The following is a 24,406-nucleotide window of genomic DNA, read 5'->3' as shown; positions in this document are numbered from 1 at the left end:
TACTGAGTGAATAAATGTTTGGGCACTATTTTTCCACTTGGCAGTTGCTTAATCTGTTTTCTGACAGTTTCTGTTCTCCCTCACTGCTGTGTGTGAGGGGCCGTTTTTTGGCGCTTTTACTATGCATCAAATATTTCAGTCAGAAACTCATTGTATTCCCTGCATGATCCGGTTCATCTCTACAGGGGTCTTCAAAACTTATTTTGAGGGAGGTAATTTCTCTCAGCAGAGCTGTGAGAATTATAGTTTGACTGAGATAAAAAAACGTTTATTCTGTAATTTGTTTCCTGCTTTCAGAATTTGTTATCTTTGCTAATGGGATTAAACCTTTGCTAAAGTTGTGTTGTTTACAAGGATTGAGGCTATAACTGTTTCAATTTATTAATTTTCAACTGTCATAGATCTTCTGTGCTTCTTAAAGGCACAGTACGTTTTAATATTATTCTAATTGAATTGTATTTCCAAGTTGCAAGTTTATTTGCTAGTGTGTTAAACATGCCTGATTCAGAGGATGATACCTGTGTCATTTGTTGCAATGCCAAAGTGGAGCCCAATAGAAATTTATGTACTAACTGTATTGATGCTACTTTAAATAAAAGTCAATCTGTACAAATTGAACAAATTTCACCAAACAACGAGGGGAGAGTTATGCCGACTAACTCGCCTCACGTGTCAGTACCTGCATCTCCCGCTCAGAGGGAGGTGCGTGATATTGTAGCGCCGAGTACATCTGAACGGCCATTACAAATCACATTACAGGATATGGCTACTGTTATGACTGAGGTTTTGGCTAAATTACCAGAACTAAGAGGTAAGCGTGATCACTCTGGGGTGAGAACAGAGTGCGCTGATAATATTAGGGCCATGTCAGACACTGCGTCACAGGTGGCAGAACATGAGGACGGAGAACTTCATTCTGTGGGTGACGGTTCTGATCCAAACAGACTGGATTCAGATATCTCAAATTTTAAATTTAAACTGGAAAACCTCCGTGTATTACTAGGGGAGGTGTTAGCGGCTCTGAATGATTGTAACACAGTTGCAATACCAGAGAAAATGTGTAGGTTGGATAAATATTTTGCGGTACCGGCGAGTACTGAGGTTTTTCCTATACCTAAGAGACTTACTGAAATTGTTACTAAGGAGTGGGATAGACCCGGTGTGCCGTTCTCACCCCCTCCGATATTTAGAAAAATGTTTCCAATAGACGCCACCACACGGGACTTATGGCAAACGGTCCCTAAGGTGGAGGGAGCAGTTTCTACTTTAGCTAAGCGTACCACTATCCCGGTGGAGGATAGCTGTGCTTTTTCAGATCCAATGGATAAAAAATTAGAGGGTTACCTTAAGAAAATGTTTGTTCAACAAGGTTTTATATTGCAACCCCTTGCATGCATTGCGCCGATCACGGCTGCAGCGGCATTCTGGATTGAGTCTCTGGAAGAGAACATTGGTTCAGCTACTCTGGACGACATTACGGACAGGCTTAGAGTCCTTAAACTAGCTAATTCATTCATTTCGGAGGCCGTAGTACATCTTACTAAACTTACGGCGAAGAATTCAGGATTCGCCATTCAGGCACGCAGGGCGCTGTGGCTAAAATCCTGGTCAGCTGATGTTACTTCTAAGTCTAAATTGCTTAATATACCTTTCAAAGGGCAGACCTTATTCGGGCCCGGGTTGAAAGAGATTATCGCTGACATTACAGGAGGTAAAGGCCATGCCCTGCCTCAGGACAAAGCCAAAGCTAAGGCTAGACAGTCTAATTTTCGTTCCTTTCGTAATTTCAAAGCAGGAGCAGCATCAACTTCCTCTGCACCAAAACAGGAAGGAGCTGTTGCTTGCTACAGACAAGGCTGGAAACCTAACCAGTCCTGGAACAAGGGCAAGCAGACCAGGAAACCTTCTGCTGCCCCTAAAACAGCATGAATTGAGGGCCCCCGATCCAGGATCGGATCTAGTGGGGGGCAGACTTTCTCTCTTCGCCCAGGCTTGGGCAAGAGATGTCCAGGATCCCTGGGCGCTAGAGATAATATCTCAGGGATACCTTCTGGACTTCAAATTCTCTCCTCCAAGAGAGAGATTTCATCTGTCAAGGTTGTCAACAATCCAGACAAAGAAAGAGGCGTTTCTACGCTGCGTACAAGAGCTCTTGTTAATGGGAGTAATCCATCCAGTTCCACGATCGGAACAGGGACAGGGGTTTTACTCAAATCTGTTTGTGGTTCTCAAAAAAGAGGGAACTTTCAGACCAATCCTGGACTTAAAGATCCTAAACAAATTCCTAAGAGTTCCATCGTTCAAGATGAAGACTATTCGGACAATTTTACCTATGATCCAAGAGGGTCAGTACATGACCACTGTAGATTTAAAAGATGCTTACCTTCACATACCGATTCACAAAGATCATTACCGGTACCTAAGGTTTGCCTTCCTAGACAGGCATTACCAGTTTGTGGCTCTTCCATTCGGATTGGCTACAGCTCCAAGAATCTTCACAAAGGTTCTGGGTGCTCTTCTGGCGGTACTAAGACCGCGGGGAATCTCGGTAGCTCCATACCTAGACGACATTCTGATACAAGCTTCAAGCTTTCAAACTGCCAAGTCTCATACAGAGTTAGTACTGGCATTTCTAAGGTCACATGGATGGAAGGTGAACGAAAAGAAAAGTTCACTCGTTCCACTCACAAGAGTTCCCTTCCTGGGGACTCTTATAGATTCTGTAGAAATGAAGATTTACCTGACAGAGGACAGGCTAACAAGACTTCAAAGTGCTTGTCGCACCCTTCATTCCATTCAACACCCGTCAGTGGCTCAATGCATGGAGGTAATCGGCTTAATGGTAGCGGCAATGGACATAGTACCCTTTGCACGCTTACACCTCAGACCACTGCAACTGTGCATGCTAAGTCAGTGGAATGGGGATTACTCAGACTTATCCCCTTCTCTGAATCTGGATCAAGAGACCAGAAATTCTCTTCTATGGTGGCTTTCTCGGCCACATCTGTCCAGGGGGATGCCATTCAGCAGACCAGACTGGACAATTGTAACAACAGACGCCAGCCTTCTAGGTTGGGGTGCCGTCTGGAATTCTCTGAAGGCTCAGGGACAATGGAGTCAGGAGGAGAGTCTCCTGCCAATAAACATTCTGGAATTGAGAGCAGTTCTCAATGCCCTCCTGGCTTGGCCCCAGTTGACAACTCGGGGGTTCATCAGGTTTCAGTCGGACAACATCACGACTGTAGCTTACATCAACCATCAGGGAGGGACAAGAAGCTCCCTAGCTATGATGGAAGTATCAAAGATAATTCGCTGGGCAGAGTCTCACTCTTGCCACCTGTCAGCAATCCACATCCCGGGAGTGGAGAACTGGGAGGCGGATTTCTTAAGTCGTCAGACTTTTCATCCGGGGGAGTGGGAACTCCATCCGGAGGTCTTTGCCCAAATACTTCGACGTTGGGGCAAACCAGAGATAGATCTCATGGCGTCTCGACAGAACGCCAAGCTTCCTCGTTACGGGTCCAGATCCAGGAGCAGTCCTGATAGATGCCCTGACAGCACCTTGGGACTTCAGGATGGCTTACGTGTTTCCACCCTTCCCGATGCTTCCTCGATTGATTGCCAGAATCAAACAAGAGAGAGCATCAGTGATTCTAGTAGCGCCTGCGTGGCCACGCAGGACTTGGTATGCAGACCTGGTGGACATGTCATCCTGTCCACCTTGGTCTCTACCTCTGAAACAGGACCTTCTGATACAGGGTCCCTTCAAACATCAAAATCTAACTTCTCTAAAGCTGACTGCTTGGAAATTGAACGCTTGATTTTATCAAGACGTGGGTTTTCTGAGTCAGTTATTGATACCTTAATACAGGCTAGGAAACCTGTTACCAGAAAGATTTACCATAAGATATGGAGTAAATACCTATATTGGTGTGAATCCAAAGGTTACTCTTGGAGTAAGGTTAGGATTCCTAGGATATTGTCTTTTCTACAAGAAGGTTTAGAAAAGGGTTTATCTGCTAGTTCATTAAAGGGACAGATCTCAGCTCTGTCCATTCTGTTACACAAACGTCTGTCAGAAGTTCCTGACGTCCAGGCTTTTTGTCAGGCTTTGGCCAGGATTAAGCCTGTGTTTAAAACTGTTGCTCCACCATGGAGTTTAAACCTGGTTCTTAATGTTTTACAGGGCGTTCCGTTTGAACCCCTTCATTCCATTGATATAAAGTTGTTATCTTGGAAAGTTCTATTTTTAATGGCTATTTCCTCGGCTCGAAGAGTCTCTGAATTATCAGCCTTACATTGTGATTCTCCTTATTTGATTTTTCATTCGGATAAGGTAGTTCTGCGTACTAAACCTGGGTTCTTACCTAAGGTAGTTACTAACAGGAATATCAATCAAGAGATTGTTGTTCCTTCTTTGTGCCCAAATCCTTCTTCGAAGAAGGAACGTCTACTGCACAACCTGGATGTAGTCCGTGCTCTAAAATTTTACTTACAGGCAACTAAGGAATTTCGACAAACGTCTTCTCTGTTTGTCGTTTACTCTGGGCAGAGGAGAGGTCAAAAAGCTTCTGCTACCTCTCTTTCTTTTTGGCTTCGTAGCATAATTCGTTTAGCTTATGAGTCTGCTGGACAGAAGCCTCCTGAAAGAATTACAGCTCATTCTACTAGAGCTGTGGCTTCCACTTGGGCCTTCAAGAATGAGGCCTCTGTTGAGCAGATTTGCAAGGCTGCAACTTGGTCTTCGCTTCATACTTTTTCCAAATTTTACAAATTTGACACTTTTGCTTCATCGGAGGCTATTTTTGGGAGAAAGGTTCTTCAGGCAGTGGTTCCTTCAGTATAAAGAGCCTGCCTATCCCTCCCGTCATCCGTGTACTTTTGCTTTGGTATTGGTATCCCAGAAGTAATGATGACCCGTGGACTGATCACACTTAACAGAAGAAAACATAATTTATGCTTACCTGATAAATTCCTTTCTTCTGTAGTGTGATCAGTCCACGGCCCGCCCTGTTTTTAAGGCAGGTAAATATTTTTTAATTTATACTCCAGTCACCACTTCACCCTTGGCTTTTCCTTTCTCGTTGGTCCTTGGTCGAATGACTGGGAGTGACGTAGAGGGGAGGAGCTATATGCAGTTCTGCTGGGTGAATCCTCTTGCACTTCCTGTTGGGGAGGAGTAATATCCCAGAAGTAATGATGACCCGTGGACTGATCACACTACAGAAGAAAGGAATTTATCAGGTAAGCATAAATTATGTTTTTTAATCAAAGTTTTAAAAACCGGGCACTTTAGCATCAAAATTTACATTCGATTCACTTTAACTATGCCGACTATAATACATATTGTCTCCGACAAGTGCTGCATATAATAGCAGATCACTATACCGCTTAATACAGCTTAAACTCGGTTGACCTTTCGTTTAGCACCCATTTCTTTTGTAGTTGAACTTTTTAAGCTTAAATACTTTTAGATAGGTTTGTTTGCATATAATAGTTAGGACTATAACGGTACATATTATCTCCAAATAGTGCCGCATATAACTCCGCACAGCACTGTATTGTTTACTTTAACTATTGGCATTAACTGGCATGCAGCTGCTAATACTTCTGTAACATTTCAGATGTAATCTAAAGCCCTAACCATTACAGCCGAGATTCGTTTGCTATACTTACAAAGATATATATTATCCCTGGCAACTGTCGTATGTAATGCTGCACAGTATTACACCCGTCATTACCGGTTGTCATAGATCGTAGGTTTCTAGACTGCAATTAGATACACTTATTGATAGAGAAGAATTTGCTCTCTTATTATATCAACAGAAGTTTATTTAACCTCCAAGCATAGGAGAAGCGTGCTCTAAGTGTGTTGATTTTCTTTCAAACATGTTTTTATACTTTTCTCTTCTTATTTATAAATAGTGTTGGATGATCTTTTATCATTCTTATCTATACTCCAGCTAGTATTTGTGTTTAGTTATAATAGTTTCGGGTTTGTTTCACTTAACCACCAATATAATGGTCTCCCTTTTCTTACTGTAGGTATAAAGTTATGTATAGTGTGTATTTTTTTTTTTATTATCTTATTTTGTACCAATAAAATTTAAAATTTTATTTTTAAAACATCCTCCAAGACCCTTTCTCATATAGTATTCTAGGCTCTTAAATCAAGTGTGCCATATATAATACCTCCCGTTCCTCTACATTTTTCTCTGACTAATATTTTGGTATTCAGGCACTGCCTTATAGTGATACATAGGTCTACCTATAAGGATTTATTATTTAAGAGACCTAGCCCCCTTTCCCTATCTCCCCTTTTTTGTGAAACTCCAACTTTAATTCATGGTGCTAGAGAAGATTGCAGGAGATCTGGAAGGGTAGATTTTATATATATTTTATTTTTGTTAGATTATTCAAAACAATACATCAAATAATTAAAAGCATATTTGCAACAATACAGATAAGGAAGTTATAACAATTGGGTAATCAAAGCTGGGAGGCTCCGGGTGGGCCCCCAGCCTTCCCGTACTTATGTAGGCGGTCTAAATGAGTTTGTCCATACATCCTAGCGTAGGTCCAAGGCAAATAAAGCTCATTCAATTAACATTGTATATTATTTTGTTTGTGTTTTTCTGTTTGTTTTTTTTTTTATGTCTATTCATACTGTTATTCTTCAGGCAAAAGCCTTAGAACACAACTGGAAGTTATGCATCATATATGTAGCGGTCTTTTATTCAAAAGCATAGGAAGGGTAGATTTTAAGTGTTATGCTACTGTAAATTAATGGGGGGGCATAGCCGCTAAACTCTAAATGTCTGACATTTTACTCAAACCCATTTATGTGCATATTATATTTAAACTAACTACAGTTTTCTACTTTCCACACCCTCTTTGGTTTACAAACCAATTGCTGTAATAGCTTGAACACAGATTCTGTACCAGGAGTGGTCCTCATTACCATTATGTCGACATAAATGTATTATCCCCTCCTTGACCTGACATGACACTGCCTTAGCTCTATTGGAAGGAGGCATGTGCAGCTCACTTAGGGAACCACAGTGCATGTCACTGAATGAGGACGCACTTATGTGTATAATATATACATGTCATGCTGCCTTTGCATACTTGTACAGTGTTTGTAGATGTTCTTGGAACAAGCACTAGTTTTTTAGATATTCATTGTGCCTTTTGTCCACTTTTGTAGCCTTAATGGGACATAAAACAAGTTGGGATAGAGACAAAATAATATATGTGCTTTAATTACTTTACCTGCAAATTTATACTGCAGTGCCTTGCCATTAACCCTTTCTTTTTAGTTTCTGAATAGTAAAGCTCTAACTCCTCCCACACAATTCCTTTTATGGCTGTATCTGTTTATTTTTCTTTTGGTAGAATGCAAAAGTGAATAGTGATTATCTGCTGGAGCAAGCCTAGAAGCTGTGAACTCAGTTGAAATACAATGCCTGTGTCTAAACACTGATAAGAGGGGTGGAGTTAGCTTCTCCAGGCAGCTAAGCTATGTAATTGATTTTGCTTATTTTTGAAAATGTATTTTAAAATACTTGCCAGCAATTTTTAAACTTTTTTTTTTTTTTATGCAAACTATTTTAAATTAGCCCTTTTAGGCTATGCACAGATCCCAACTTGTTTTATGGCACTTTAATAAAAATGCATAAGAGCTTCTAAATCTTAGTTCTATCTGTAATGCCTCTTACTTGAGAACCTAACATTGTGTGGTTGTCCCCTTATATAAAAGTGATGTAAATGCCAAATCTCATAAGACTGACAAGGCTCTTGTAGCGTTTTTAAATCACTATGCTCATAGTTTCCTGCATGATGATTTGCCTTATTTATAGAGCAATGATATTTGTGCGTTACATTCTACGTAGGGAACGTCACCTTCTGGAGCTATATTATGCCTGTGATTTCACAGAGCCTTTTCATGTACAGTGCTGTTTGCACAGATTTTAGTTGTCAATTTCAGATGAGTTCCTCGTCCAAAGTTCTACTTGGAAAGGAAGGTTTGTTTTCTGTTTTGTAGTATTTGTGTGTTTTGTCTAAATGAACAAACGTTCTCCCATGCACAGATTCATAAAATGCGCTTGGCTTATAAATAATTGGTTATTTGTTATCAATTAATGCTTTTCTTTGCTTTGTACTATGTTTTGGGCCATGTGTTTGTCTAAACTCAGAGAATGAGGAGCCACTCAAACACTTCTATGATAAGTGTATTGATTTATCGCAATATTTAGAATGATTCACTTAGGAGCCAAAATATAATGTTATAATCTGACTGTTGAATTTGAATTCTAAAGCCCTGAACTGTGTATCCAGAAGTTAGTTTATGATGCTCCGCCACTATTTAAATTTACTCTTTAATTTATATGAACCGCTTTGTTAATGGGGGAGAATTATTTCTTCTGTTGTTTTTTTTTTTTATGTATTTATAATTCAACATCACCAAAACATGAAATGATAATATTTTTGGTAGTTTTCTGTTTAGTAAGTTTGCGGGGGGATATAATTATGCTGTTGCTAAAATGGTTAGGCTATAAAAATATTCAGTGGCTTTTTGTAAGCATAGTTCAAAGATCAAATTCTAAACTATGTATATATCTCATCCTTTTTATATTAATTGTCACAAGTTATCTTTTCTAAATAGACAAATACACCGCCACCATGTCGAGCAAAAGGGCAAAGACAAAGACCACCAAGAAGCGCCCTCAGCGTGCCACATCCAATGTGTTTGCCATGTTTGATCAGTCTCAAATCCAGGAGTTCAAGGAGGCATTCAACATGATCGATCAGAACAGAGATGGATTTATTGATAAAGAAGACTTGCATGACATGCTTGCTTCTCTGGGTATGTAGACTAATCTCCTTAAGGTGCAGGGATCAACAAATTGTTCTCCAAATCCCTATACTCCAGAAAATGATTGTTTTAATGGTGTGTTTGTTTATAATTTTAGCATTTTTTATTTTTTTTTAACGTTTAGTTACCTTAACACGCACAATACAGTTATTTTTAACCCATGGCTTGACAGTAATTGTAAGGTGAAAATGTAGATGTTTTAACCACTTGATTGTCCAGAGCGCACACCTGGGCAACTGAGGGATTGAAATGCTGCTGTAGTGCACTCATAACAATGATTTAATCCCTTGATTGTCTGTTGTGCCCATACAGCAATTGTTTGTCCCCTTCAGTGATTGCTATTCTTAACATGCTGTTCAGTGAGGTCAGGTCACCCACTAGGGGTACAAGGCATCTGTCCACACAGTTGAAATAAAGGTATATGAAAGATTTCTTGATAGTGAGTGTTTGTCAAACACTTTTCTGTTAGGAAGTTGTTTAAAGGGATAGTGTACAATAAAACTGGTTTCCATTGTTTTATATATGAAATAGCTGTATCTGCCTATTAAAACTAGTATAGCCAGGAATACATCAGGGGAAAACTACCATTTCAAATGACAAAATAAACGTAAAGAAGATATTTGTAAACTAATCCACTCCGGCAGGTAAAATAGATCATATTATTACCATGTGATCCTAAATTAACTTGATAATGTATGTTCCAAATTTTTCTGAAAACTTTTTCTCAGATGCCTGTGCTCAAATTGGTTCATTACTACTGATCGCTTCTAACACTGTATATTAGGTTTTTAGGCGGTTTGGTAGCAACCCGGCATTCTGTGATGTATATAATTGGCAAATTTCACTTCATTTATATTTGTTGGTTTGGGTATTTTGTATTTCACAAGTTTGTATTTTTGTCCTAGACACTTTTTCTACTTGGGTTCTTACTCGGTTTTTCATTTTTCTTTATAAAAATGATGGGAAGTTTTGGTGTAACTTTCCCTTTTAATGCATGACTGTGTTTTGTGAATTGTATCGTACCCATGCCCGTGGTGGCTGGCCAGGCAGTATTTTGTTTTTCTTTTTAATAGTCGGGCAGGCAACTGACAGCATGTAAGCACTAAACTCTCAGCGGCGCCAATAAGAAACTTTGCAGTTTGTGTATTTGCAAGGCTACAAATATATGGTTCAAGCAGCATGCTAGACAACTATCTTCCTGTACAAAACACTGATCTTACTGTCGGGTAGTTCCTGGCTGTGGTTGGTTTTTGGCTCTTTTTGGTGAAACATTTGCCGGTGAGCTGTGGTTTAGTTGTTGTGTTTGGGTTTTTTGTTTGCTTTTTTTAACCCCTTGACAGCCAGCTAGTTAAATAAGTCTGGTGGTCATAACTTATGTGTTTTTGTTCTCTAGTGGAACTAAATAATAGAATTTGTACAGGGGTTATATCGGTAGATGTATAAAAACGCTTGCTCAGTAGTGAATTGTAACTATAGCCCTGTCACAGGAAAATAACACCTATTAGGTGATGTTATCCAGTGCAGTTAAATTTATACAGACTGGTGTTCCCCAAACTAATTTTTACGGTTAGTCTAGTGGAATCAAATGAACCTGAAATGCTATAACTGCTGCTAATATATGCTGACTTTCTTTATATAGAATGTGGGTCAGAGTTATTATTGAAAACGGTTTCAGACTAGTACTGTTGAAGATTTCCCAATAGTGTTGTAAAAGCCAGAAGAAATTGTGAAATAGTTTAATTATTGGTTCATTAAATCACATCCTATTAAGGTGACCAAGTTTGCATTTTTCTTGCATATCTCTGAAAATGTGATAAACTTGTCTTTTTGCGAGGCCTGTGTTTGAATTTTTTTTCTGAAATCTTTTAAACCATAGAATCACATATTTAGACAGCAAATGAGGTTATATTGGTTTATGTGGTGTAAAGAAGTACAAATCTTTAAAGATGTTGCAAAAATTGAGGTGTATTTAAAAAAAGAAAAAAAGGTTTTGTGCCTAAAAATATTGAAACCTTACCACTTTTCTAAACCTCTTTTTCTTTTTAAAGACACGAGTCCACGGATTTCATCCTTGTGGGATATTCACCTCCTGGTCAGCAGGAGGAGGCAAAGAACACCACAGCAGATCTGCTATATATAGCTCTTCCCTCCCACTCCAGTCATTCTCTTTGCCTACGTTAGTGATAGGAAGAAGTAAAGTGAGGTGTTAGTATAGATTCTTCAATCAAGTGTTTATTATTTTAAAGTAGTGCCAGAGTGTGTCTCTGCAGTAGAGCATTTGGTGGCTTTAGAGCAATGGGAACTTGTGGGACATAATTCTCACTGCACCTCCCATATACTGTTGCTGCCCTAACCTGGAAAAATCTGAGGGATATTTCTCCTGTTAAGTGTAGTCAGTCCACGGGTCATCCATTACTTATGGGATTATATCTCCTCCCTAACAGGAAGTGCAAGAGGATCACCCAAGCAGAGCTGCTATATAGCTCCTCCCCTCTACGTCATACCCAGTCATTCTCTTGCACCTAACTAATAGATGGGACGTGTGAGAGGACTGTGGTTGTTAAACTTAGTTTTTATTTCTTCAATCAAAAGTTTGTTATTTTAAACGGCACCGGAGTGTGTTGTTTCTTCTCAGGCAGCATTAGAAGAAGAATCTACCTATGATCTTAGCGGTCGTAACTAAGATCCACTTGCTGTTCTCGGCCATTCTGAGGAGTGAGGTAACTTCAGAACAGGGGATAGCAGGCAGGGCTCACCTGCAAGGAGGTATGTTGCAGTATATTATTTTCTAAGGAATGGAATTGACTGAGAAAATACTGCTAATACCGATGTAATGTAAGTGCAGCCTTAAATGCAGTAGTAGCGACTGGTATCAGGCTGATATGTATGTATGTATACTCTGAGGTATTTCTGGGGAATGGAATTTCACTAAGAAAATACTGTCTATATTTAAGTAATATTTGAGCCTGCACTGCAGTGAAAGCGACTAGCAGCAGGCTTATTAATGACGTTTCATAATTTCATTTTTAAAATGTTTACTGGCATGTTAATCGTTTTTTCTGAGGTACTTGGTGATAAAACTTTATGGGCATGATTTTTACCACATGGCTGTCGTTTGTTTCTGAATAAAATCAGTTTACTGAGCTTCCCCACTGTTGTAATATGAGTGGGAGGGGCCTATTTTAGCGTTTTATTGCGCAGTAAAAATTTAGTAACAGTCTTCCTATTTCTTCCTCCATGATCCAGGATGTCTCTACAGAGCTCAGGGGTCTCCAAAACTAGTTTTGAGGGAGGTAATCACCAACAGCAGACCTGTGATGGTGTGTTTTGACTGTGATAAAAACGTTAATATTAAATTGTTATCCGTTTTTTGGGTATTAAGGAGTTAATCATCCATTTGCTGGTGGGTGCAATCCTTTGCTAACTTAATACATTTACTGTGAAAAATTGGTTGCTATAACTATTTTGGTTCATTGTTATTTCAACTGTGACAGTTTTTTGTGCTTCTTAAAGGCACAGTAGCGTTTTTTATATTGCTTGTAAATTTATTTAGAAAAGTATTTCCAAGCTTGCTAGTCTCATTGCTAGTTTGTTTAAACGTCTGACACAGATGAATCTCTTTGTTCACTATGTTTAAAGGCCAATGTGGAGCCCAATAGAAATTTGTGTACTAATTGCATTGATGCTACTTTAAATAAAAGCCAATCTGTACATGTAAAGAAATTATCACCAGACAACGAGGGGGGAAGTTATGCCGACTAACTCTCCTCACATGTCAGTACCTTCACCTCCCGCTCAGGAGGTGCGTGATATTGTGGCGCCAAGTACATCAGGGCGGCCCATACAAATCACTTTGCAAGACATGGCTAATGTTATGACTGAAGTACTATCTAAATTGCCAGAATTTAGGGGGTAAACGCGATCACTCTGGGGTAAGAACAGAGTGCGCTGATAATAATAGAGCCATGTCTGATACTGCGTCACAATTTGCAGAACATGAGGACGGAGAGCTTCATTCTGTGGGTGACGGATCTGATCCAAGTAAACTGGACTCAGACATTTCAAATTTTAAATTTAAGCTTGAGAACCTCCGTGTATTACTAGGGGAGGTATTAGCGGCTCTGAATGATTGTAACACGGTTGCAATTCCAGAGAAAGTATGTAGGCTGGATAAATATTTTGCGGTACTGGCGTGTACTGACGTTTTTCCTATACCTAAAAGGCTTACAGAAATTGTTAACAAGGAGTGGGATAGACCCGGTGTGCCTTTTTCACCCCCTCCTATATTTAGAAAGATGTTTCCAATAGACGCCACCACACGGGACTTATGGCAGACGGTTCCTAAGGTGGAGGGAGCAGTTTCTACTCTGGCTAAGCGCACCACTATCCCGGTGGAGGATAGCTGTGCTTTTTCAGATCCAATGGATAAAAAGTTAGAGGGTTACCTTAAGAAAATGTTTGTTCAGCAAGGTTTTATATTACAACCCCTTGCATGCATTGCTCCTGTCACGGCTGCGGCGGCATTCTGGTTTGAGTCTCTGGAAGAGACCCTTAGCACAGCTCCATTTGGATGAGATTATAGACAAGCTTAAAGTCCTTAAGCTAGCTAATTCATTTATTTCTGATGCCGTAGTACACTTAACTAAACTTACGGCTAAGAACTCCGGATTCGCCATTCAAGCACGTAGAGCGCTGTGGCTTAAATCCTGGTCAGCCGATGTGACTTCTAAATCTAAATTGCTTAACATTCCTTTCAAAGAAAAGGCAGACATTATTCGTGCCCGGTTTGAAAGAAATTATCGCTGACATTACTGGAGGTAAGGGCCATGCCCTGCCTCAAGACAGGACTAAACAGTCTAATTTTCGTGCCTTTCGTAACTTCAAGGCAGGAGCAGCATCAACTTCCTCCGCTCCAAGACAGGAAGGAACTGTTGCTCGCTACAGACAGGGCTGGAAACCTAACCAGTCCTGGAACAAGGGCAAGCAGGCCAGGAAACCTGCTGCTGCCCCTAAGACAGCATGAAGTGAGGGCCCCCGATCCGGAAACGGATCTAGTGGGGGGCAGACTTTCTCTCTTCGCCCAGGCTTGGGCAAGAGATGTCCAGGATCCCTGGGCGTTGGAGATCATATCTCAGGGATATCTTCTGGACTTCAAAGCTTCTCCTCCAAAAGGGAGATTTCATCTTTCAAGGTTGTCAGCAAACCAGATAAAGAAAGAGGCGTTTCTACGCTGTGTACAAGACCTTTTACTAATGGGAGTGATCCACCCAGTTCCGCGGTCGGAACACGGACAAGGGTTTTACTCAAATCTGTTTGTGGTTCCCAAAAAAGAGGGAACCTTCAGACCAATCTTGAACTTAAAGATCCTAAACAAATTCCTAAGAGTTCCATCGTTCAAAATGGAAACTATTCGGACCATCTTACCTATGATCCAAGAGGGTCAGTACATGACCACAGTGGATTTAAAGGATGCCTACCTTCACATACCGATTCACAAGGATCATTATCGGTATCTAAGATTTGCCTTCCTAAACAGGCATTACCAGTTTGTAGCTCTTCCCTTCGGGTTAGCTACAGCTCAAAGAATCTTTACAAAGGTTCTGGGCTCTCTTCTGGCGGTACTAAGACCGCGAGGAATAGCGGTAGCTCCGTACCTAGACGACATTCTGATACAAGCGTCAAGTTTCCAAACTGCCAAGTCTCATACAGAGTTAGTTCTGGCATTTCTAAGGTCGCATGGGTGGAAGGTGAACGTAGAAAAGAGTTCTCTATTGCCACTCACAAGAGTTCCCTTCTTAGGGACTCTTATAGATTCTGTAGAAATGAAAATTTACCTGACAGAGGACAGGTTATCAAAAACTTCTAAATGCTTGCCGTGTCCTTCATTCCATTCAACACCCGTCAGTGGCTCAATGCATGGAGGTAATCGGCTTAATGGTAGCGGCAATGGACATAGTACCTTTTGCACGCCTGCATCTCAGACCGCTGCAATTGTGCATGCTAAGTCAGTGGAATGGGAATTACTCAGATTTGTCCCCTATGCTAAATCTGGATCAAGAGACCAGAGATTCTCTTCTATGGTGGCTTTCTCGGCCACATCTGTCCAGGGGGATGCCCTTCCGCAGGCCAGATTGGACGATTGTAGCAACAGACGCCAGCCTGCTAGGTTGGGGCGCAGTCTGGAATTCCCTGAAGGCTCAGGGATCCAATAAACATTCTGGAATTAAGAGCAGTTTTCAATGCTCTTCTGGCTTGGCCTCAGTTAGCAACTCTGAGGTTCATCAGGTTTCAGTCGGACAACATCACGACTGTGGCTTACATCAACCATCAGGGAGGGACAAGGAGTTCCCTAGCGATGTTGGAAGTCTCAAAGATAATTCGCTGGGCAGAGTCTCACTCTTGCCACCTGTCAGCGATCCACATCCCAGGCGTGGAGAACTGGGAGGCGGATTTCCTAAGTCGCCAGACTTTTCATCCGGGGGAGTGGGAACTTCATCCGGAGGTGTTTGCCCAACTGCTTCATCATTGGGGCAAACCAGATCTGGATCTCATGGCGTCTCGCCAGAACGCCAAGCTTCCTTGTTACGGATCCAGGTCCAGGGACCCGGGGAGCGGTACTGATAGATGCTCTGACAGCACCTTGGGTCTTCAACATGGCTTATGTGTTTCCACCCTTCCCGATGCTTCCTCGATTGATTGCCAGGATCAAACAGGAGAGAGCATCGATGATTCTAATAGCGCCTGCGTGGCCACGCAGGACCTGGTATGCAGATCTAGTGGACATGTCGTCCTGTCCACCATGGTCTCTGCCTCTGAGACAGGACCTTCTGATTCAGGGTCCTTTCAAACATCCAAATCTAATTTCTCTGAGGCTGACTGCATGGAGATTGAACGCTTGATTCTATCAAAGCGGGGATTCTCGGAGTCAGTGATTGATACCTTAATACAGGCTAGGAAACCTGTTACCAGGAAAATTTACCATAAAATATGGCGTAAATACTTATATTGGTGCGAATCCAAGAGTTACTCATGGAGTAAGGTTAGGATTCCTAGGATATTGTCTTTTCTACAAGAAGGTTTAGAAAAGGGTTTATCTGCTAGTTCGTTAAAGGGACAGATCTCAGCTCTGTCTATCCTTTTACACAAACGTCTGTCAGAAGTTCCAGACGTTCAGGCTTTTTGTCAGGCTTTGGCTAGGATTAAGCCTGTTTTTAAGACTGTTGCTCCCGCCGTGGAGCTTAAACTTAGTTCTTAACGTTCTGCAAGGTGTTCCGTTTGAACCCCTTCATTCCATTGATATCAAGCTGTTATCTTGGAAAGTTCTGTTTTTAATGGCTATTCCTCGGCTCGAAGAGTCTGAGTTATCGGCCTTACATTGTGGATTCTCCTTATCTGATTTTTCATTCAGACAAGGTAGTTCTGCGTACTAAACCTGCAGTTGGGGGAACAGTGTGCAGTCTCTTACTGCTTGAGGTATGACACATTCTAACAAGACGATGTAATGCTGGAAGCTGTCATTTTTCCCTATGGGATCCGGTAAGGCCATGTTTATTACGATGGTAAATAAGGGCTTCATAAGGGCTTATTAAGATTGTAGACTTTTTCTGGGCTAAATCGATTCATTTTTAAAACATATTTAGCCTTGAGGAATCATTTTATCTGGGTATATTGATATTATAATATCGGCAGGCACTGTATTAGACACCTTATTTCTCTGGGGCTTTCCAAAGCATAAGCAGAGCCTCATTTTCGCGCCGGTGTGGCGCACTTGTTTTTGAGAGGCATGGCATGCAGTCGCATGTGAGAGGAGCTCTGATACTTAGAAAAGGCTTTCTGAAGGCGTCATTTGGTATCGTATTCCCCTTTGGGTTTGGTTGGGTCTCAGCAAAGCAGATACCAGGGACTGTAAAGGGGTTTAAAGTGTTAAAAACGGCTCCGGTTCCGTTATTTTAAGGGTTAAAGCTCCAAAATTTGGTGTGCAATACTTTTAAGGCTTTAAGACACTGTGGTGAAAATTTGGTGAATTTTGTACAATTCCTTCATGTTTTTTCGCAATTGCAGTAATAAAGTGTGTTCAGTTTAAAATTTAAAGTGACAGTAACGGTTTTATTTTAAAACGTTTTTTGTACTTTATTATCAAGTTTATGCCTGTTTAACATGTCTGAACTACCAGATAGACTGTGTTCTGAATGTGGGGAAGCCAGAATTCCTGTTCATTTAAATAAATGTGATTTATGTGATAATGACAATGATGCCCAAGATGATTCCTCAAGTGAGGGGAGTAAGCATGGTACTGCATCATTCCCTCCTTCGTCTACACGAGTCTTGCCCACTCAGGAGGCCCCTAGTACATCTAGCGCGCCAATACTCCTTACTATGCAACAATTAACGGCTGTAATGGATAATTCTGTCAAAAACATTTTAGCCAAAATGAACCCTTGTCAGCGTAAGCGTGGCTGCTCTGTTTTAGTTACTGAAGAGCATGACGACGCTGATATTAATATCTCTGAAGGGCCCCTAACCCAATCTGAGGGGGCCAGGGAGGTTTTGTCTGAGGGAGAAATTACTGATTCAGGGAACATTTCTCAACAGGCTGAACCTGATGTAATAGCATTTAAATTTAAGTTGGAACATCTCCGCATTCTGCTTAAGGAGGTATTATCCACTCTGGATGATTGTGAAAAGTTGGTCATCCCCAGAGAAACTATGTAAAATGGACAAGTTCCTAGAGGTGCCGGAGCTCCCAGAAGCTTTTCCTATACCCAAGCGGGTGGGCGGACATTGTTAATAAAGAATGGGAAAGGCCCGGTATTCCTTTCGTCCCTCCCCCCATATTTAAAAAATTGTTTCCTATGGTCGACACCCAGAAAGGACTTATGGCAGACAGTCCCCAAGGTCGAGGGAGCGGTTTCTACTTTAAACAAACGCACCACTATACCCATAGAGGATAGTTGTGCTTTCAAAGATCCTATGGATAAAAAATTAGGTTTGCTTAAAAAGATGTTTGTTCAGCAGGGTTACCTTCTACAACCAATTTCATGCATTGTCCCTGTCACTACAGCCGCATGTTTCTGGTTTGATGAGCTGATAAAGGCGCTCGATAGTGATTCTCCTCCTTATGAGGAGATTATGGACAGAATCAATGCTCTCAAATTGGCTAATTCTTTCACCCCTAGACGCCACTTTGCAATTGGCTAGGTTAGCGGCTAAGAATTCTGGGTTTGCTATTGTGGCGCGCAGAGCGCTTTGGTTGAAATCTTGGTCGGCTGATGCGTCTTCCAAGAACAAGCTACTAAACATTCCTTTCAAGGGGAAAACGCTGTTTGGCCCTGACTTGAAAGAGATTATCTCGGATATCACTGGGGGGTAAGGGCCACGCCCTTCCTCAGGATCGGCCTTTCAAGGCGAAAAATAGACCTAATTTTCGTCCCTTTCGTAAAAACGGACCAGCCCAAAGTGCTACGTCCTCTAAGCAAGAGGGTAATACTTCTCAAGCCAAGCCAGCTTGGAGACAAATGCAAGGCTGGAACAAGGGAAAGCAGGCCAAGAAGCCTGCCACTGCTACCAAGACAGCATGAAATATGGGCCCCCGATCCGGGACCGGATCTGGTGGGGGGCAGACTCTCTCTCTTCGCTCAGGCTTGGGCAAGAGATGTTCTGGATCCTTGGGCGCTAGAAATAGTCTCCCAGGGTTATCTCCTGGAATTCAAGGGACTTCCCCCAAGGGGGAGGTTCCACAGGTCTCAGTTGTCTTCAGACCACATAAAAAGACAGGCGTTCTTACATTGTGTAGAAGACCTGTTAAAAATGGGAGTGATTCATCCTGTTCCAATAAGAGAACAAGGGATGGGGTTCTACTCCAATCTGTTCATAGTTCCCAAAAAAGAGGGAACGTTCAGACCAATCTTAGATCTCAAGATCTTAAACAAGTTTCTCAAGGTTCCATCTTTCAAGATGGAAACCATTCGAACTATTCTTCCTTCCATCCAGGAGGGTCAATTCATGACCACGGTGGATTTAAAGGATGCGTATCTACATATTCCTATCCACAAGGAACATCATCGGTTCCTAAGGTTTGCATTCCTGGACAAACATTACCAGTTCGTGGCGCTTCCTTTCGGATTAGCCACTGCTCCAAGGATTTTCACAAAGGTACTAGGGTCCCTTCTAGCGGTGCTAAGACCAAGGGGCATTGCAGTAGTACCTTACCTGGACGACATTCTGATTCAAGCGTCGTCCCTTCCTCAAGCAAAGGCTCACACGGACATTGTCCTGGCCTTTCTCAGATCTCACGGCTGGAAAGTGAACGTGGAAAAGAGTTCTCTATCCCCGTCAACAAGGGTTCCCTTCTTGGGAACAATTATAGACTCCTTAGAAATGAGGATCTTTCTAACAGAGGCCAGAAAAACAAAACTTCTAGACTCTTGTCGGATACTTCATTCCGTTCCTCTTCCTTCCATAGCTCAGTGCATGGAAGTGATAGGGTTGATGGTAGCGGCGATGGACATAGTTCCTTTTGCGCGCATTCATCTAAGACCATTACAACTGTGCATGCTCAGTCAGTGGAATGGGGACTATACAGACTTGTCTCCGAAGATACAAGTAAATCAGAGGACCAGAGACTCACTCCGTTGGTGGCTGTCCCTGGACAATCTGTCTCAAGGGATGACGTTCCGCAGACCAGAGTGGGTCATTGTCACGACCGACGCCAGTCTGATGGGCTGGGGCGCGGTCTGGGGATCCCTGAAAGCTCAGGGTCTTTGGTCTCGGGAAGAATCTCTTCTACCGATAAATATTCTGGAACTGAGAGCGATATTCAATGCTCTCAAGGCCTGGCCTCGGCTAGCGAGGACCAAGTTCATACGGTTTCAATCAGACAACATGACAACTGTTGCGTACATCAACCATCAGGGGGGAACAAGGAGTTCCCTAGCGATGGAAGAAGTGACCAAAATCATTCTATGGGCGGAGTCTCACTCCTGCCACCTGTCTGCTATCCACATCCCAGGAGTGGAAAATTGGGAAGCGGATTTTCTGAGTCGTCAGACATTGCATCCGGGGGAGTGGGAACTCCATCCGGAAATCTTTGCCCAAGTCACTCACCTGTGGGGCATTCCAGACATGGATCTGATGGCCTCTCGTCAGAACTTCAAAGTTCCTTGCTACGGGGCCAGATCCAGGGATCCCAAGGCGGCTCTAGTGGATGCACTAGTAGCACCTTGGACCTTCAAACTAGCTTATGTGTTCCCGCCATTTCCTCTCATCCCCAGGCTGGTAGCCAGGATCAATCAGGAGAGGGCGTCGGTGATCTTGATAGCTCCTGCGTGGCCACGCAGGACTTGGTATGCAGATCTGGTGAATATGTCATCGGCTCCACCTTGGAAGCTACCTTTGAGACGAGACCTTCTTGTTCAGGGTCCGTTCGAACATCCGAATCTGGTTTCACTCCAGCTGACTGCTTGGAGATTGAACGCTTGATTTTATCGAAGCGAGGATTCTCAGATTCTGTTATCAATACTCTTGTTCAGGCCAGAAAGCCTGTAACTAGAAAGATTTACCACAAAATTTGGAAAAAATATATCTGTTGGTGTGAATCTAAAGGATTCCCTTGGGACAAGGTTAAGATTCCTAGGATTCTATCCTTCCTTCAAGAAGGATTGGAAAAAGGATTATCTGCAAGTTCCCTGAAGGGACAGATTTCTGCCTTGTCGGTATTACTTCACAAAAAGCTGGCAGCTGTGCCAGATGTTCAAGCCTTTGTTCAGGCTCTGGTTAGAATCAAGCCTGTTTACAAACCTTTGACTCCTCCTTGGAGTCTCAATTTAGTTCTTTCAGTTCTTCAGGGGGTTCCGTTTGAACCCTTACATTCCGTTGATATTAAGTTATTATCTTGGAAAGTTTTGTTTTTAGTTGCGATTTCTTCTGCTAGAAGAGTCTCTGAACTATCTGCTCTGCAGTGTTCTCCTCCTTATCTGGTGTTCCATGCAGATAAGGTGGTTTTACGTACTAAACCTGGTTTTCTTCCAAAAGTTGTTTCTAACAAAAACATTAACCAGGAGATTATCGTACCTTCTCTGTGTCCGAAACCAGTTTCAAAGAAGGAACGTTTTGTTGCACAATTTGGATGTTGTTCGCGCTCTAAAATTCTATTTAGATGCTACAAAGGATTTTAGACAAACATCTTCCTTGTTTGTTGTTTATTCAGGTAAAAGGAGAGGTCAAAAAGCAACTTCTACCTCTCTCTCTTTTTGGATTAAAAGCATCATCAGATTGGCTTACGAGACTGCCGGACGGCAGCCTCCCGAAAGAATCACAGCTCATTCCACTAGGGCTGTGGCTTCCACATGGGCCTTCAAGAACGAGGCTTCTGTTGATCAGATATGTAGGGCAGCGACTTGGTCTTCACTGCACACTTTTACCAAATTTTACAAGTTTGTTTTTACCTAAGGTAGTCACTAACAAGAATATCAATCAAGAGATTGTTGTTCCATCATTGTGCCCTAACCCTTCTTCAAAGAAGGAACGACTTCTGCACAATCTGGACGTCGTCCGTTGCCCTGAAATTTATTTGCAGGCAACTAAGGATTTTCGTCAAACTTCTTCCTTGTTTGTCGTTTATTCTGGACAGAGGAGAGGTCAAAAAGCTTCGGCTACCTCTCTCTCTTTTTGGCTTCGTAGCATAATACGTTTAGCCTATGAGACTGCTGGACAGCAGCCTCCTGAAAGGATTACAGCTCATTCTACTAGAGCTGTGGCTTCCACTTGGGCCTTTAAGAATGAGGCCACTGTTGAACAGATTTGCAAGGCTGCAACTTGGTCTTCACTTCACACTTTTTCAAAATTTTACAAATTTGACACTTTTGCTTCTTCGGAGGCTGTTTTTGGGAGACAGGTTCTACAGGCAGTGGTTCCTTCCGTGTAAAGATCCTGCCTGTCCCTCCCGTCATCCGTGTACTTTTAGCTTTGGTATTGGTATCCCATAAGTAATGGATGACCCGTGGACTGACTACACTTAACAGGAGAAAACATAATTTATGCTTACCTGATAAATTCCTTTCTCCTGTAGTGTAGTCAGTCCACGGCCCGCCCTGTTTTTTACGGCAGGACTAAATTTTAAATTAAACTCCAGTCACCACTGCACCCTATAGTTTCTCCTTTCTCGTTTGGTTTCGGTCGAATGACTGGGTATGACGTAGAGGGGAGGAGCTATATAGCAGCTCTGCTTGGGTGATCCTCTTGCACTTCCTGTTAGGGAGGAGATATAATCCCATAAGTAATGGATGACCTGTGGACTGACTACACTACAGGAGAAAGGAATTTATCAGGTAAGCATAAATTATGTTTTTTCAGTGTTTTCTTTTAATTCACAGGTCCATGTGAGGAATAGGACTTCACAAACCTGGGAGCTGCCTTTGCTGTCGGGCAGAATGTGAGGTAAGTGTAGATTTTTATTCTGGGGTTAAAAGAAGAAAGAAAATCTCAGAAGAATTTGGCCACTCAAGTTGTGAATAGGACATATAAGGAAGCCCTTAGTGGAAGTTATGGGCACTTTATATTATTCAGTTATTTCTCCTTTATATTTAGGAGATTATAGTTGACAGCTACACGCAGGCAAACATTTGTCACTCATCTCCCGGCGGTTGCATAGTCAAACATACTGTCCGGGAGATGACTGTACTGACATCGCTCTCAGCGAGCGTAATTGGGTTAATTTACACTGTGCTTGTTGTTAGTAATTCTCCTTTTTCACTTAGGAGACTATTTAGCATTGGGGCAATTTACTGATTGCATTGACACATCTCCGGTTACATAAACAATCATGCCGACCGGGTGATTGCTTTATTTATTTAGTATTTCTCCTTTCATTCCCAGGAGATTATTCTTATTACACATTGGGGCAATGTAACATTTGCAAACTTCTCCCGGCGGTTACATAAACATCAGGCCGACCGGGAGTTTCCTTTTTTGTTAACCGCCCCACGACGGGCGGTCCTTGGGGAGGCGGCATTTGCATAGCACGCCTTTTTTCCCCCTTCTCTTCCGGAGAGTTTTAAATTATACTGCGCAAGAGGAAGTTGTGCAGTCACTGGTCCTATTACGCTTTTTTCACATATATTTAGCGTAATTAGGACCGGAGTCTGTCTTCCCTGTTGCGGTGCAGTTCCGGATCTGCATGTCCTACTCTGAGGGAGTTAGTTCTCGATTCAGGCAGGCACCTCAGCAGCGTCATGCTGAGGGATACTGTTAAATTGCACTTTTAGTTAGGCTGTTTGGCCCTATTTACACAAGCATATTAAAAGGAACAGTGAAAAGTTTCCTTTTTAAAATAGTTACGCTTATGATTTAAAGAGACAGTAAAAAAAAATGTATGTGTAAATTTTATTAAGACTTGCAGCTGTTTATTTGTTATTTCATCCTTTGTGACGTAGGATGGAACAAAAGCACAAAAGATAAGGAGTTACTTTTAAGATTAAAGTGACTAACGTTTTTCTGTGTACATTTTATTAAATGAATTTCAGCTGTTTATTTGTTAATTCATCCTTTTGTGACGTAGGATGAAACAAGAGCGCACTTTTCACGTTTAAAGGAACAGTAACGTTTTTTATGTGAAAAATGTATTAAAGTTTGTTTTCTTTTCTGAACTTACTCCCTAAGGCAATTGCGGTTTGGGAGTCTGTTACCAATGGTCAAGTTATGCCACAAATTTCTCCTATCGGTGTCCCTCGAAATTTTATGGCCCACATGCAGTGCCCTGTGTGTTTCCTTCACACTCCACTCGGAGTTTATGATGCATTATATGTTTTTCCACGAGGCAGAAAACATTACTACAGGAGTTGCTATTCCAAATGGTTCCTCCATGTTACTGAGGGAGGCAGATACTTTGGGATTATCTAAGAGAGAATTCTCAGTCTCAGATGAAATAGGTACTTTAGGAGTTTAACTATCCTGGGCGACCCCGGCATAGTACATCCAGTAAAGACATTTCCGGTGTAACCCATACTAGTGCGATTTATAGGGATGGATGCATTCCCTATATTTACAAAACTGTTTCCCATAGCCGACTCGGCTAAGGAGGCTGGACAAACATTCCCTAGGGGGGAAGGAGTAGTTTCAACTTGGCTAAGAGATCTACTATACCCTTAGAGCAGTGTTTCCCAACCGTGGGCCTCAAGTACCCCCAAGAGTCCTGGTTTTCATTATAGCCGAACTAGAGCATAGGTGAAATCAACTGATGGATGAGAGCAGGTTGGTTACTGATCAGCTGATTACTGCACCTGTGCACTGGTTCAGCTATAATAAAAACCAGACCTGTTTGGGGTACTTGAGGACCGTGGTTGGGAAACACTGCCTTAGAGGATAGTTGGCTTTTGTAAAAAAACAACTTTGTACTTGCTACCGTCACTAGTGTGACAGCATATTGGTTTGGTGCGTTGTCTGATGCTATTAAGTCAGAAGCTTCCCTGGTAAGATCCAGGACTGGATAAAGGCTTTTAAATCGGCTAATTCCTTTATTTCAATTTCTTCCCTTCC

General features: G+C 41.9%; 1 protein-coding gene across 2 annotated transcripts in view; it reads left to right on the top strand.

Annotated features, from left to right (window-relative positions):
* The window catches only part of LOC128660870 (myosin regulatory light chain 2, smooth muscle minor isoform), a 70,804-nt gene that overhangs the window by 30,058 nt on the left and 16,340 nt on the right, over window positions 1–24,406 (top strand). Inside the window, exons 1-2 of one of the 2 annotated variants that reach the window (XM_053714951.1) lie at window positions 8,003–8,024; window positions 8,666–8,866. In XM_053714951.1, coding sequence (XP_053570926.1) covers window positions 8,683–8,866 — 184 coding nt within the window. In that variant the 5' untranslated portion in view covers window positions 8,003–8,024; window positions 8,666–8,682. Of the gene's footprint in view, window positions 1–8,002; window positions 8,025–8,665; window positions 8,867–24,406 lie in introns of those variants that run through there. The other variant, XM_053714952.1, reaches the window with a different exon arrangement.

The sequence above is a fragment of the Bombina bombina genome, chromosome 5, assembly GCF_027579735.1.
Source record: "Bombina bombina isolate aBomBom1 chromosome 5, aBomBom1.pri, whole genome shotgun sequence".
Classification (NCBI taxonomy): Eukaryota; Metazoa; Chordata; class Amphibia; order Anura; family Bombinatoridae; genus Bombina; species Bombina bombina.
Note: the sequence above shows the minus strand (reverse complement) of the source record. Positions and strands in the feature narration are given on the sequence as shown.